Source organism: Salmo salar, chromosome 01, assembly GCF_965601325.2.
Source record: "Salmo salar chromosome 01, fSalSal1, whole genome shotgun sequence".
Classification (NCBI taxonomy): domain Eukaryota; kingdom Metazoa; phylum Chordata; class Actinopteri; order Salmoniformes; family Salmonidae; genus Salmo; species Salmo salar.
In genome coordinates, this window is record NC_138291.1 from 7,175,001 (window position 1) to 7,187,500 (window position 12,500).

The following is a 12,500-nucleotide window of genomic DNA, read 5'->3' on the forward strand; positions in this document are numbered from 1 at the left end:
TTGGTGTACATCAGTTCTGGTTATCATGATTAGAGGAAAGAGAGTTAGAGGCTGACCCTCTAATACCCCCCCTCTCTAATACCCCCCCTCTCTCTCTCTAATACCCCCCCTCTCCCTCTAATACCCCCCCTCTAATACCCCCCCTCTCTCTCTAATACCCCCCTCTCTCCCTCTAATACCCCCCTCTCTAATACCCCCCTCTCTCTCTAATACCCCCCCTCTCTCTCTCTAAAACCCCCCCTCTAATACCCCCCTCTCTCTCTAATACCCCCCCTCTCTCTCTCTCTAATACCCCCTCTCTCTAATACCCCCCCTCTCTCTCTCTCTCTAATACCCCCTCTCTCTAATACCCCCCCTCTCTCTCTAATACCCCCTCTCTCTAATACCCCACCTCTCTCTCTCTAATACCCCCACCTCTCTCTCTAATACCCCCCCTCTCTCTCTAATACCCCCCTCTCTCTAATACCCCCACCTCTCTCTCTCTAATACCCCCCCTCTCTCTCTAATACCCCCCTCTCTCTAATACCCCCACCTCTCTCTCTCTAATACCCCCACCTCCCTCTCTCTAATACCCCCCTCTCTCTCTAATACCCCCCTCTCTCTAATACCCCCACCTCTCTCTCTCTAATACCCCCACCTCTCTCTCTCTAATACCCCCCTTCTCTCTCTAATACCCCCGCTCTCTCTCTAATACCTCCCCTCTCTCTCTAACACCCCCCTCTCTCTAATACCCCCCCCCTCTCTCTAATACCCCCCTCTCTCTAATACACCCACCTCTCTCTCTCTAATACCCCCTCTCTCTCTAATACCCCCACCTCTCTCTCTAATACCCCCCTCTCTCTCCCTCTAATACCTCTTTCCCTCTAGTACCTCCACATCTCTCTCTCTCTAATACGCCCACCTCTCTCTCTCTCTAATACCCTCTGTCTCTCTCTAATACCCCCCTCTCTCTCTCTAATACGCCCACCTCTCTCTCTCTCTAATACCCCTCCTCTCTCTCCCTCTAATACTCCCCCTCTCTCTCCCTCTAATACCCCCTCTCTCTCCCTCTAATACCCCCCTCTCCCTCTCCCTCTCCCTCTAATACCCCCACCTCTCTCTCTCTCTCTCCCTCTAATACCCCCACCTCTCTCTCTCCCTCTAATACCTCCCCCTCTCTCGCTCCCTCTAATACCCCCCTCTCTCTCTCTCTAATATCCCACCTCTCTCTCTCCCTCTAATACCCCCACCTCTCTCTCTCTAATACCCCCCCTCTCTCTCCCTCTAAAACTCCCACATCTCTCTCTCTCCCTCTAATACCCCCACCTCTCTCGCTCCCCTCTAATACCCCCACCTCTCTCTCTCTCTCTCTAATACGCCCACCTCTCTCGCTCCCTCTAATACACCCACCTCTATCTCTCTCTCCATCTAGAACCCTTACAACAGGCCTACAAGCCTTCAGTCCAGCCTCTCTCAGCCTATTGCGGACAGTCTGAGCACTGATGGAGGGATTGTGCGTTCCTGGTGTAACTCGGGCAGTTGTTGTTGCCATCCTGTACCTGTCCCGCAGGTGTGATGTTCGGATGTACCGATCCTGTGCAGGTGTTGTTACACATGGTCTGCCACTGCGAGGATGATCAGCTGTCCGTCCTGTCTCCCTGTAGGGCTGTCTTAGGCGTCTCACAGTATGGACATTGCAATTTATTGCCCTGGCAACATCCGCAGTCCTCAGGCCTCCTTGCAGCATGCCTAAGGCACGTTCACGCAGATGAGCAGGGACCCTGGGCATCTTACTTTGGTGTTTTTCAGAGTCAGTAGAAAGGCCTCTTTAGTGTCCTAAGTTTTCATAACTGTGACCTTAATTGCCTACCATCTGTAAGCTGTTAGTGTCTTAATGACCGTTCCACAGGTGCACGTTCATTAATTGTTTATGGTTCATTGAACAAGCATGGGAAACAGTGTTTAAACCCTTTACAATGAAGATCTGTGAAGTTATTTGGATTTTTATGAATTATCTTTGAAAGACAGGGTCCTGAAAAAGGGACGTTTCATTGCTGTTAATGGTAATCCCATTTCCACTACTACTATTATTACTATTTCTGTTCGTCCCACCATTTTTGTTAAATGTATACTTTGACAATGTAAGTAATTTAACTTGCCATGTCAATAAAGTATATCGAATTGAATTGAGAGAGGTGGGGGTACTAGAGGGAGAGAGAGAGAGAGGTGGGGGTATTAGAGAGAGAGAGAGAGAGGTGGGGGTATTAGAGAGAGAGAGAGAGGTGGGGGTATTAGAGAGAGAGAGAGAGGTGGGGGTATTAGAGGGAGAGAGAGAGAGAGAGAGAGGTGGGGGTATTAGAGGGAGAGAGAGAGAGGTGGGGGTATTAGAGAGAGAGAGAGAGGTGGGGGTATTAGAGGGAGAGAGAGAGAGGTGGGGGTATTAGAGGGAGAGAGAGAGAGAGGTAGGGGTATTAGAGGGAGAGAGAGACAGAGGTGGGGGTATTAGAGAGAGAGAGAGAGAGAGGTGGGGTATTCGAGGGAGAGAGAGAGGTGGGGGTATTAGAGAGAGAGAGAGAGAGAGAGAGAAAGAGAAGTGGGGTATTAGAGGGAGAGAGAGAGGGAGAGAGAGGTGGGGTATTAGAGGGAGAGGGAGAGAGAGAGAGGTGGGGGTATTAGAGAGAGAGAGAGAGGTCGAGGTATAAGAGAGAGAGAGGGAGAGAGAGAGAGGTGGGGGTATTAGAGGGTGAGAGAGAGAGAGGTGGGGGTATTAGAGAGAGAGAGAGAGAGAGAGCGAGAGAAGAGAGAGAGAGAGAGGTGGGGGTATTAGAGGGAGAGCAATAGAGGTGAGGCTATTAGTATCTCTCTCTCTCTCTCCCTCTTTCCCCCACTCTTTCTCTCTTTCTCTCTCGCTCCCTCTCCTTTTCTCTCTCTCTCACCACCAAAGTGCCTCTTTTGTATCATCCGATAAATTACAGCACTCCCCCGTCCACTCACCCTGCACAATAGGCCCTCGCTGCTTTTAAAGTGTGTGTGTGTGTTTGTTTGTTTGTGTATGTGAGCATGTGTGTGTGTGTGTGTGTGTGTGTGTGTGTGTGTGTGTGTGTGTGTGTGTGTGTGTGTGCGAGTATGTGTGTGTGGGTGTGTGTTTAGAAAACCGTGTTTTATGATTTAGTAGATTACTGTTTCTACATATCAATTACATGTACCTCATGTTTGTCATTTGATTGTATACAGATTTAGAAAAAGACTAGTTCCAATAGAGAGAGTCAGTGTCCTCTCTGTGCCCCAGTTAACAGAGTACACACACACACACACAGACACACAGACACACACACACAGACACACAGACACACACACACACACACACAGACACACACACACAGACACACAGACACAGACACACACACACACACACACACACACACACACACACACACACACACACACACACACACACAGACACAGACACAGACACAGACACAGACACAGACACAGACACACACAGACACACACACACACACACACACACAGACACAGACACAGACACACACACACACACACACACACACACACACACACACACACACACACACACACACACACACACACACACAGACACACAGACACACAGACACAGACACACACACACACACACACACACACCCACACACACACACACTCCTCTGCCAAAGGAGAGGTGTTCAGTCCCTAAAATTCTAACTCGGTAGCCTTTAGTCTTTTAAAAAACAGCATTCGGAGGCCATTGAACTGTACAATCCTTTTTATTTCAAATAATAATTTATTTGATGTATCATTGTCATGAGATAAACAAGAAATTACCAATGGTCAATTTCGTAGCAAGCATTAAGAATAACATTAATAGGAATAATTATATGAATCATAAATAATAATAGTAATAATAATAATTATAATAACGATAACAATAGTTACATCTATACAAGGTACAAATGTCACCATGTATTTTTTTTATCTGCAGTAAAATCATTGTTACATCACACACAGTTCCTGGCCACTTCTAGTCCCTCTCAGCTAGTCTGAAATCCACAACATGTTTTGCGCTAACATTCCCTTCCCTGTTCTCATGTTTGGCATGACAAAGAGTGACAAGGAGTGGAATGATAGTAAAAACAGACTGGTATTATGGCTCTACTTCTCAGCAGCTCAGAGCAGAGAATGGTAGAATTGTTAAGAACTAAGGTTGCAAAATTCTGGTAATTTTACAAAAAATTCTGATATCCTGGTTGGACGTTTCCCGGAATCAGGAGGAAATTAACAGGAAATGCTCCTACCGGGATTTCTGGGAAACCTGGACATTTTGGGAAACCCCGGTCCTGGAGTGCTTCAGGTTTTTGTGGTTTTCCTGTTTGGCTTTAGACCTGGGAGACCAGGTAGGTGGTATAGCCAGTCAATGATCGTGATCAATTAGCTCAGTAGCTTGAGGTGATCAGTAGTGTCAGGTGAGGTGCTTGGTGTAGAACTAAACCCTGCAATACCTGCAAGACTCCAAGGACCAGGGTTAACTACCGCATGACCTAGAGCAGTGGTTCTCCAACCTCTCCTCTGGACCCCCAGACGTTTCACAACATTGTTGTAGCCCTGAACTAGCTCATCTGGTTAACCTAGTCAAGGGCTTGATGATTAGTTGAATCAGGTGTTCTAGCTCTGGAATAGATCAAAACACATGGAACGGCTGGTTTCCCTCGAGGAGAGGTTTGAGAACCCCAGGTTTAGAAGCATTGATTCCGCTCAGTTGATTTCATTTCAGAAAGTACTTCTATTTATCCCTCAGTTAGCAGTCCTAGTTAGTTTAGTACTACTATTTAGCCCCAGTTAGCAGTCCTAGTTAGTTTAGTACTACTATTTATCCCCAGTTAGCAGTCCTAGTTAGTTTAGTACTACTATTTATCCCCAGTTAAGCAGTCCTAGCTAGTTTAGTATGTCTATTTAGCCCCAGTTAGCAGTCCTAGTTAGTTTAGTATGTCTATTTAGCCCCAGTTAGCAGTCCTAGTTAGTTTAGTACTAGTAATTAGCCCCAGTTAGCAGTCCTAGTTAGTTTAGTACTACTATTTATCCCCAGTTAGCAGTCCTAGTTAGTTTAGTACTACTATTTATCCCCAGTTAGCAGTCCTAGCTAGTTTAGTATGTCTATTTAGCCCCAGTTAGCAGTCCTAGTTAGTTTAGTATGTCTATTTAGCCCCAGTTAGCAGTCCTAGTTAGTTTAGTACTAGTATTTAGCCCCAGTTAGCAGTCCTAGTTAGTTTAGTACTACTATTTATCCCCAGTTAGCAGTCCTAGCTAGTTTAGTACTACTATTTATCCCCAGTTAGCAGTCCTAGTTAGTTTAGTATGTCTATTTAGCCCCAGTTAGCAGTCCCAGTTAGTTTAGTATGTCTATTTAGCCCCAGTTAGCAGTCCTAGTTAGTTTAGTACTACTATGTAGCCCCAGTTAGCAGTCCTAGTTAGTTTAGTACTACTATTTATCCCCAGTTAGCAGTCCTAGTTAGTTTAGTACTACTATTTAGCCACAGTTAGCAGTCCTAGTTAGTTTAGTATGTCTATTTAGCCACAGTTAGCAGTCCTAGTTAGTTTAGTACTACTATTTATCCCCAGTTAGCAGTCCTAGTTAGTTTAGTACTACTATTTATCCCCAGTTAGCAGTCCTAGTTAGTTTAGTATGTCTATTTAGCCCCAGTTAGCAGTCCTAGTTAGTTTAGTATGTCTATTTAGCCCCAGTTAGCAGTCCTAGTTAGTTTAGTATGTCTATTTAGCCCCAGTTAGCAGTCCTTGTTAGTTTAATACTACTCTTTAACCCCAGTTAGCAGTCCTAGCTAGTTTAGCAGAACTAGCATGCTGAGCTGACATAGTCTCACTGTAACTCAGAGAAGAGAATATAGAATCTTATAGAATATTATAGTTTTACAATTCAGTTCAGTTCAGCTAGTCTGAGTTTAGCTAGCTGCTCACGTCACTTCAGTTTAGCTAGTTATGTTAAGCCTCAGCTAGAAGTTGGAGCTAGTTTGACCAAACTAACTCTAGCTAGAGAAGAGAGGAGAGAATCCTCAATAATTATACAGCTTCACAGCTCAGGTCAGCTTCAGATAGCAGCTTAGTTCAGTTCACATCAGTCAAAATACTAGTCAGAGTTTAGCTAACTTTAGCTTCAGCTAACAACTGGGAGGCTAACACTCACATGGGGAGGGGGGGAGGGGGGGGGGGGGGCACAGTCAAAACATCCAATGAGTCTCAGAAGAAGAAGAAGAAGAAGAAGAAGAAGAAGAAGAAGAAGAAGAAGAAGAAGAAGAAACAACAACATCATCAACAACAGACAGCTGGGTTGGAAATGTTGTTTTGGTGGTGGGGGGGGGGGGGGGTTTGGGGATCTGGGAATGCTACCCTACTTTATAATCCAAACCCCTTGCAGAGTGTGTGTTTGTCTGATCTCCTCTATACGTTACAGTCCATGGAGGAGGTATGGGAGTGTGCTGTATATCAAGGGCTATTGTTTGTTTCTCTGTAGGGGTTTGGGGGAACAGTGTACGTCTTGAAAAAGGAACTTCTCCCAAACGTACACGGTAGAAACGCTCCATTCTCTACAACGCCTTTCTGTTTATGAATAGAAGGAAGATGCAGTCTTCTTACCATCACGGTGCTGAAGGAGGGAGTTGGACGGTTTAATTGGACACTTTGTTAAAAAAAACAAAAAAAAAAAACATGTCTGAGCGTCTGAAATGTCCGCAGTAGAAATGACATATAGTCTCTCTTCATAGTCGTCCCGAGGAGAAGTTGTCTGTATGTTTTCGTCGCTTTCCAAGCTTTGATTTTTTTTTTTTTTACTGGAGCGCAAAAAGTTTATATTAAAGTAAAATTTAAGCTGTAAATACAAAACAATACGGTCTAATCACTTAAATGTCATCTAAAAATCACATTTTTTTGTACTTTAATGTTATTTTAAAACAATACTTTTTGTTGTTGTTGAGTGAGAACCACTGAGTGGACAAAACATTAGGAACACCTGCCCTTTCCATAACATAGACTGATCAGGTGAATCCAGGTGAAAGCTATGATCGGTTATTGATGTCACTTCATTGTAGACGAAGGGGAGGAGACAGGTTATTAAATCATGATTTTTAAGCATTGAGACAATTGAGACATGGATTGTGAATGTGTGCCATTCAGAGGGTGAATGGACAAGACAACATATTTAAGTGCATTTGAATGGGATATGGTAGTAGGTGCCAGGTGCACTGGTTTGAGTGTGTCAAGAACTGCAATGCTGCTTTTCACTCTCATCCGTTTCCCTTGTGTATCAAGAATGGTCCATCACCCAAAGGACATCCACACAACTTGACACAACTGTGGGAAGCACTGGAGTCAACATGGGCCAGCAACCCTGTGGAACGCTTTCGACACCTTGTAGAGTCCATGCCCTGATGAATTGAGGCTGTTCTGATGGAAAAAGGGGGGTGTAACTCAATATCAGGAAGGTGTTTCTCATGTTTTGTACACTCAGTGTATTTGTAAGTACCGTGATATGGATGCAGGCATATACTTTTCAAAGCACTCCATTCCTCCAAATATATCCAGTACCAGTCAAAAGTTTGGACTCGCCTACTCATTCAAGGTTTATTTGTTATTTTTACTATTTTCTACATTATAGAATAATAGTGAAGACATCAGAACTATGAAATAACACATATGGAATTATGTAATAACCCCAAAAAGTATTAAACAAATAAAATATATTTTATATTTGAGATTCTTCAAAGTAGCCAACCTTTTCCTTGATGACAGCTTTGCACACTCTTGGCATTCTCTCAACCAGCTTCACCTGGAATGCTTTTCCAACAGTCTTGAAGGTTTTCCCACATATGTTGAGCACTTGTTGGCTGCCTTTCCTTCACTCTGCGGTCCAACTCATCCCAAACCATCTCAATTGAGTTGAGGTCGGGTGATTTTGGAGGCCAGGTCATCTGATGCAGCACTCCATCACTCTCCTTCTTGGTCAAATAGCCCTTACAGAGCCTGGAGGTGTGTTTTGGGTCATTGTCCTGTTGAAAAACAAATGATAGTCCCACTAAGCGCAAACCAGATGGGATGTCATATCGCTGCATAATGCTGTGGTAGCCATGCTGGTTAAGTGTGCCTTGAATTCTAAATAAATCACCAACAGTGTCACCAGCAAAGCACCTCCACACCATCACACCTCCTCCTCCGTGCTTCACGGTGGGAACCACCCATGCGGAGATCATCCGTTCACCTACTCTGCGTCTCACAAAGACACAGCGGTTGGAACCAAAAATCTCAAATTTGGACTCATCAGACCAACGGACAGATGTCCATTGTTCATGTTTCTTGGCCCAATCAAGTCTCTTCTTCTTCTTGGTGTCCTTTAGTAGTGGTTTCTTTGCAGCAATTCGACCACGAAGACCTGATTCACGCAGTCTCCTCTGAACAGTTGATGTTGAGATGTGTCTGTTACTTGAACTCCGTGAAGCATTTATTTGGGCTGCAATATCTGAGGTGCAGTAAACTCTAATTAACGTATCCTCTGCAGCAGAGGTAACTCAGGGTCTTCCTTTCCTGTGGCGGTCCTCATGACAGACAGTTTCATCATAGCACTTGATGGTTTTTGCGACTGCACTGCAAAGTTCTTTACATTAACCGCATTGCCTGACCTTCATGTCTTAAAGTAATGATGGACTGTCGTTTCTCTTTGCTTATTTGAGCTGTTCTTTCCGTAATATGGACTTGGTATTTTACCAAATAGGACTATCTTCTGTATACCAACCCTACCTTGTCACAACACAACTGACTGGCTCAAACGAATTAAGAAGGAAATAAATTCCACAAATTCATTTTTAAGAAGGCACACCTGTTAATTGAAATGCATTCCAGGTGACTACCTCATGAAGCTGGTTGAGAGAATGCCAAGAGTGTGCAAAGCTGTCATCAAGGCAAAGGGTGGCTACTTTGAAGAATCTCAAATATAAAATATATTTTGATTTGTTTAAGACTTTTTTGGTTACTACATGATTCCATATGTGTTATTTCATAGTTTTGATGTTTTCACTATTATTCTACAATGTAAAACCCCTGGAATGAGTAGGTGTGTCCGAACTTTGACTGGTACTGTAGTTGTCTGTAAGTCTTCTGTGGAAAACCATTACTCTCCCAGCTTTGGAAAGTTTTTCTGTTTCAAACCAGTTAGGCCATAGATGCAAAAAAACAAACATAAGGTCACCACTCAACAAAAAAAAATATAGAGGTCAAAGTGTAACATTTTTTTTTTTTTTTAAATCAAGCACAGCCAGTTCAGCTCAGGAAACCTGAGTGTTGCATCAGCTGACGACATCAGTTGATTTTGCACCAATTAGATCATCACTCTACGTTAATATGGTAATTCATGCACCAAGCAATGCCCTGGTGTTATTTGGTGACATGCTGTTAGTGTAACGGGTTTTACTTCCTGTTTGGTTCTGTCTTTCCTTCCTGCAAGGGGGGATTGGTACCTTGTTCTCTGCCTGTTGTTGTTATTAACGTAACATGATGCTCTGGCAGAGAGCTACCCGGAAGGAGCAGAGCCTAATGCCAAGACTAACATACCGTATTGTAATTGTAATCTTTCTCATAAATGGTTCAACAAACACGTGGCGTTTAAATGTAATTAAAAACTGTGAATTTTGTACAGTTTTTTAAAACAAAACTTTGTAACTTTAAAAAAATGTATTTCTTTATTTTAATTTTTTTGTTGTTGAGTGTGGACCTTCATGTTTTTACACACCTCTACAACACCTAACACCTCTCTAAGTGCAGCCGGACATTCACTCTTGTTCCGAAACGTCACGTTATTCCACTGCACACAGACGTCAATTCAATATCTATTCCACATCGGTTCAACATGATTTTACTGAAATGAGGTGGAAACAACATTGATTCAACCAGTGTGTGCCCAGCGGGATGTCACGTTATTTCATATCACGTTATTCATGTAGCAGGTCCTGCAAACAGTTGGGTGATTTGAAGACCTCTGGCATCTCACTGTCCAGTTTACAGATCACTTTATAGATGGCCTTCTTCCAGGATGGGTCCACGTCTTTTCCTGCTACTATGGCGTTGAAAAACTCCCTCAATGTGATAAGGGCCACTTCTAGGAAACGCTCTGGAACCTGGAAGGAGGCAGGAGAGAGAGAAGGAAAGAGAGGGAGAGAAGGAAAGAGAGAGGAGAGAGAGAGAGAGAGAGAGAGAGAGAGAGAGAGCACCAGGTTAGCTGTGTTTAGCAGAAGACAGCTATCTGCAGGTAGAGTCTAGAGTTACAGCCACCCTAAGGTTACAAGTCAAGCATGCCATAGTATTCACACAACAGACTAAAATGCATTGTTACTGCTGTGGCTCTTCTCATTTGAATTGTGACAGATTTTCTGCAAATTGATTGCGTGGGGATCCTAATAACAATCAAAGAGCCCACTTTCCCCTTTTCTACATCTATGATAATATCAAACTAAAGGTACAGCTTCCCCTTCGACAAGATAATAGAGGACCTGGACTGTTTCGTGTAATAATATGGTTATATACAGGGAGTACCAGGTAATAACATGGCTATATACAGGAAGTACGAGGTAATAACATGGCTATATACAGGAAGTACCAGGTAATAACATGGATATATACAGGAAGTACCAGGTAATAACATGGATATATACAGGGAGTACCAGGTAATAACATGGCTATATACAGGGAGTACCAGGTAATAACATGGCTATATACAGGGAGTACCAGGTAATAACATGGCTATATACAGGAAGTACGAGGTAATAACATGGCTATATACAGGAAGTACCAGGTAATAACATGGATATATACAGGAAGTACCAGGTAATAACATGGATATATACAGGAAGTACGAGGTAATAACATGGCTATATACAGGAAGTACCAGGTAATAACATGGATATATACAGGGAGTACCAGGTAATAACATGGCTATATACAGGGAGTACCAGGTAATAACATGGCTATATACAGGAAGTACCAGGTAATAACATGGATATATACAGGAAGTATGAGGTAATAACATGGCTATATACAGGAACTACCAGGTAATAACATGGATATATACAGGGAGTACCAGGTAATAACATGGCTATATACAGGAAGTACCAGGTAATAACATGGATATATACAGGAAGTACCAGGTAATAACATGGATATATACAGGAAGTACCAGGTAATAACATGGCTATATACAGGAAGTACGAGGTAATAATATGGTTATATACAGGGAGTACCAGGTAATAACATGGCTATATACAGGAAGTACCAGGTAATAACATGGCTATATACAGGAAGTACCAGGTAATAACATGGTTCTATACAGGAAGTACCAGGAAATAACATGGTTCTATACAGGAAGTACCAGGTAATGTTTCTCTGTGTTCGTGTGTCTCTTTTCTGACAATATTTACCCTCCTGACAGCGACATCATGAGAGTTTGCTTAGAAGGGGCGAGAGAGGACCGAGGGGCCCTCATTGATTTTGTTAGTCGTTCTCACTCAGATATCATATTAAAATCTGCTAACATTTCAATTTTCAATTAAATTTCTTATAAAATTGTAGAAAACTTGCTTTAAAACGACAACATTTTGTCTAGGCCCATGGCAAAATTTGTAGAATTGCAGGAAATGAACTCTAAAACCTATATTTTTTTCTCTCCACTGATAAGAGGGGGACCGCTAACATGTTTTGCTGGCACACATGTCGCTTAGGGTCCCCAAAAGGCTAGAGCCAGGTCTGATTGCATGTGTGGGTATGGATGTGTATATGCAGAACGGGGAGACACTGTGGCCCCTCATAATGAGTTCAGATTTTTGCCCCCCCTTCAAAATTGACCATCCCTGGTTTAGACCTATTTATTGGCTTGATTTATGGTGTGTGTGTGTGTGTGTGTGTGTGTGTGTGTGTGTATTTGTGTTGTCCATATGTTAGCTCTATTCCAGTGCTTAGAGGACTGTTTGTCACCTCCTCTCATTGTGGTGACACTCAGCTGTTGGCCTTTTGTTTATAAGGGGCCCACACACACACACACACACACACACACACACACACACACACACACACACACACACACACACACACACACACACACACACACACCAGAGCCCCTGGTACTTCCTGTATATAGCCATGTTATTACCTGGTAATCCGTGTAAATAGCCATGTTATTACCTGGTACTTCCTGTATATAGCCATGTTATTACCTCGTACTTCCTGTATATAGCCATGTTATTACCTGGTACTTCCTGTATATAGCCATGTTATTACCTCGTACTTCCTGTATGTAACCATGTTATTACCTGGTACTCCCTGTATATAGCCATGTTATTACCTGGTACTCCCTGTATATAACCATCTTATTACCTGGTACTTCCTGTATATATCCATGTTATTACCTGGTACTCCCTGTATATAACCATATTATTACTTGGTACTTCCTGTATATATCC

The 12,500-nt window shown here is 43.0% G+C and overlaps 1 protein-coding gene across 2 annotated transcripts in view; it reads right to left on the reverse strand.

Annotated features, from left to right (window-relative positions):
• Positions 1 to 6,499: 6,499 nt before the first annotated feature.
• Positions 6,500 to 12,500, reverse strand: part of LOC106603281 (prospero homeobox protein 1) — a 73,529-nt gene continuing 67,528 nt past the window's right edge. For both annotated transcript variants that reach the window (XM_082961065.1, XM_045710207.2), the window contains exon 7: positions 6,500 to 10,166. In XM_082961065.1, coding sequence (XP_082817191.1) covers positions 9,981 to 10,166 — 186 coding nt within the window. In that variant the 3' untranslated portion in view covers positions 6,500 to 9,980. The remainder of the gene's footprint in view (positions 10,167 to 12,500) is intronic.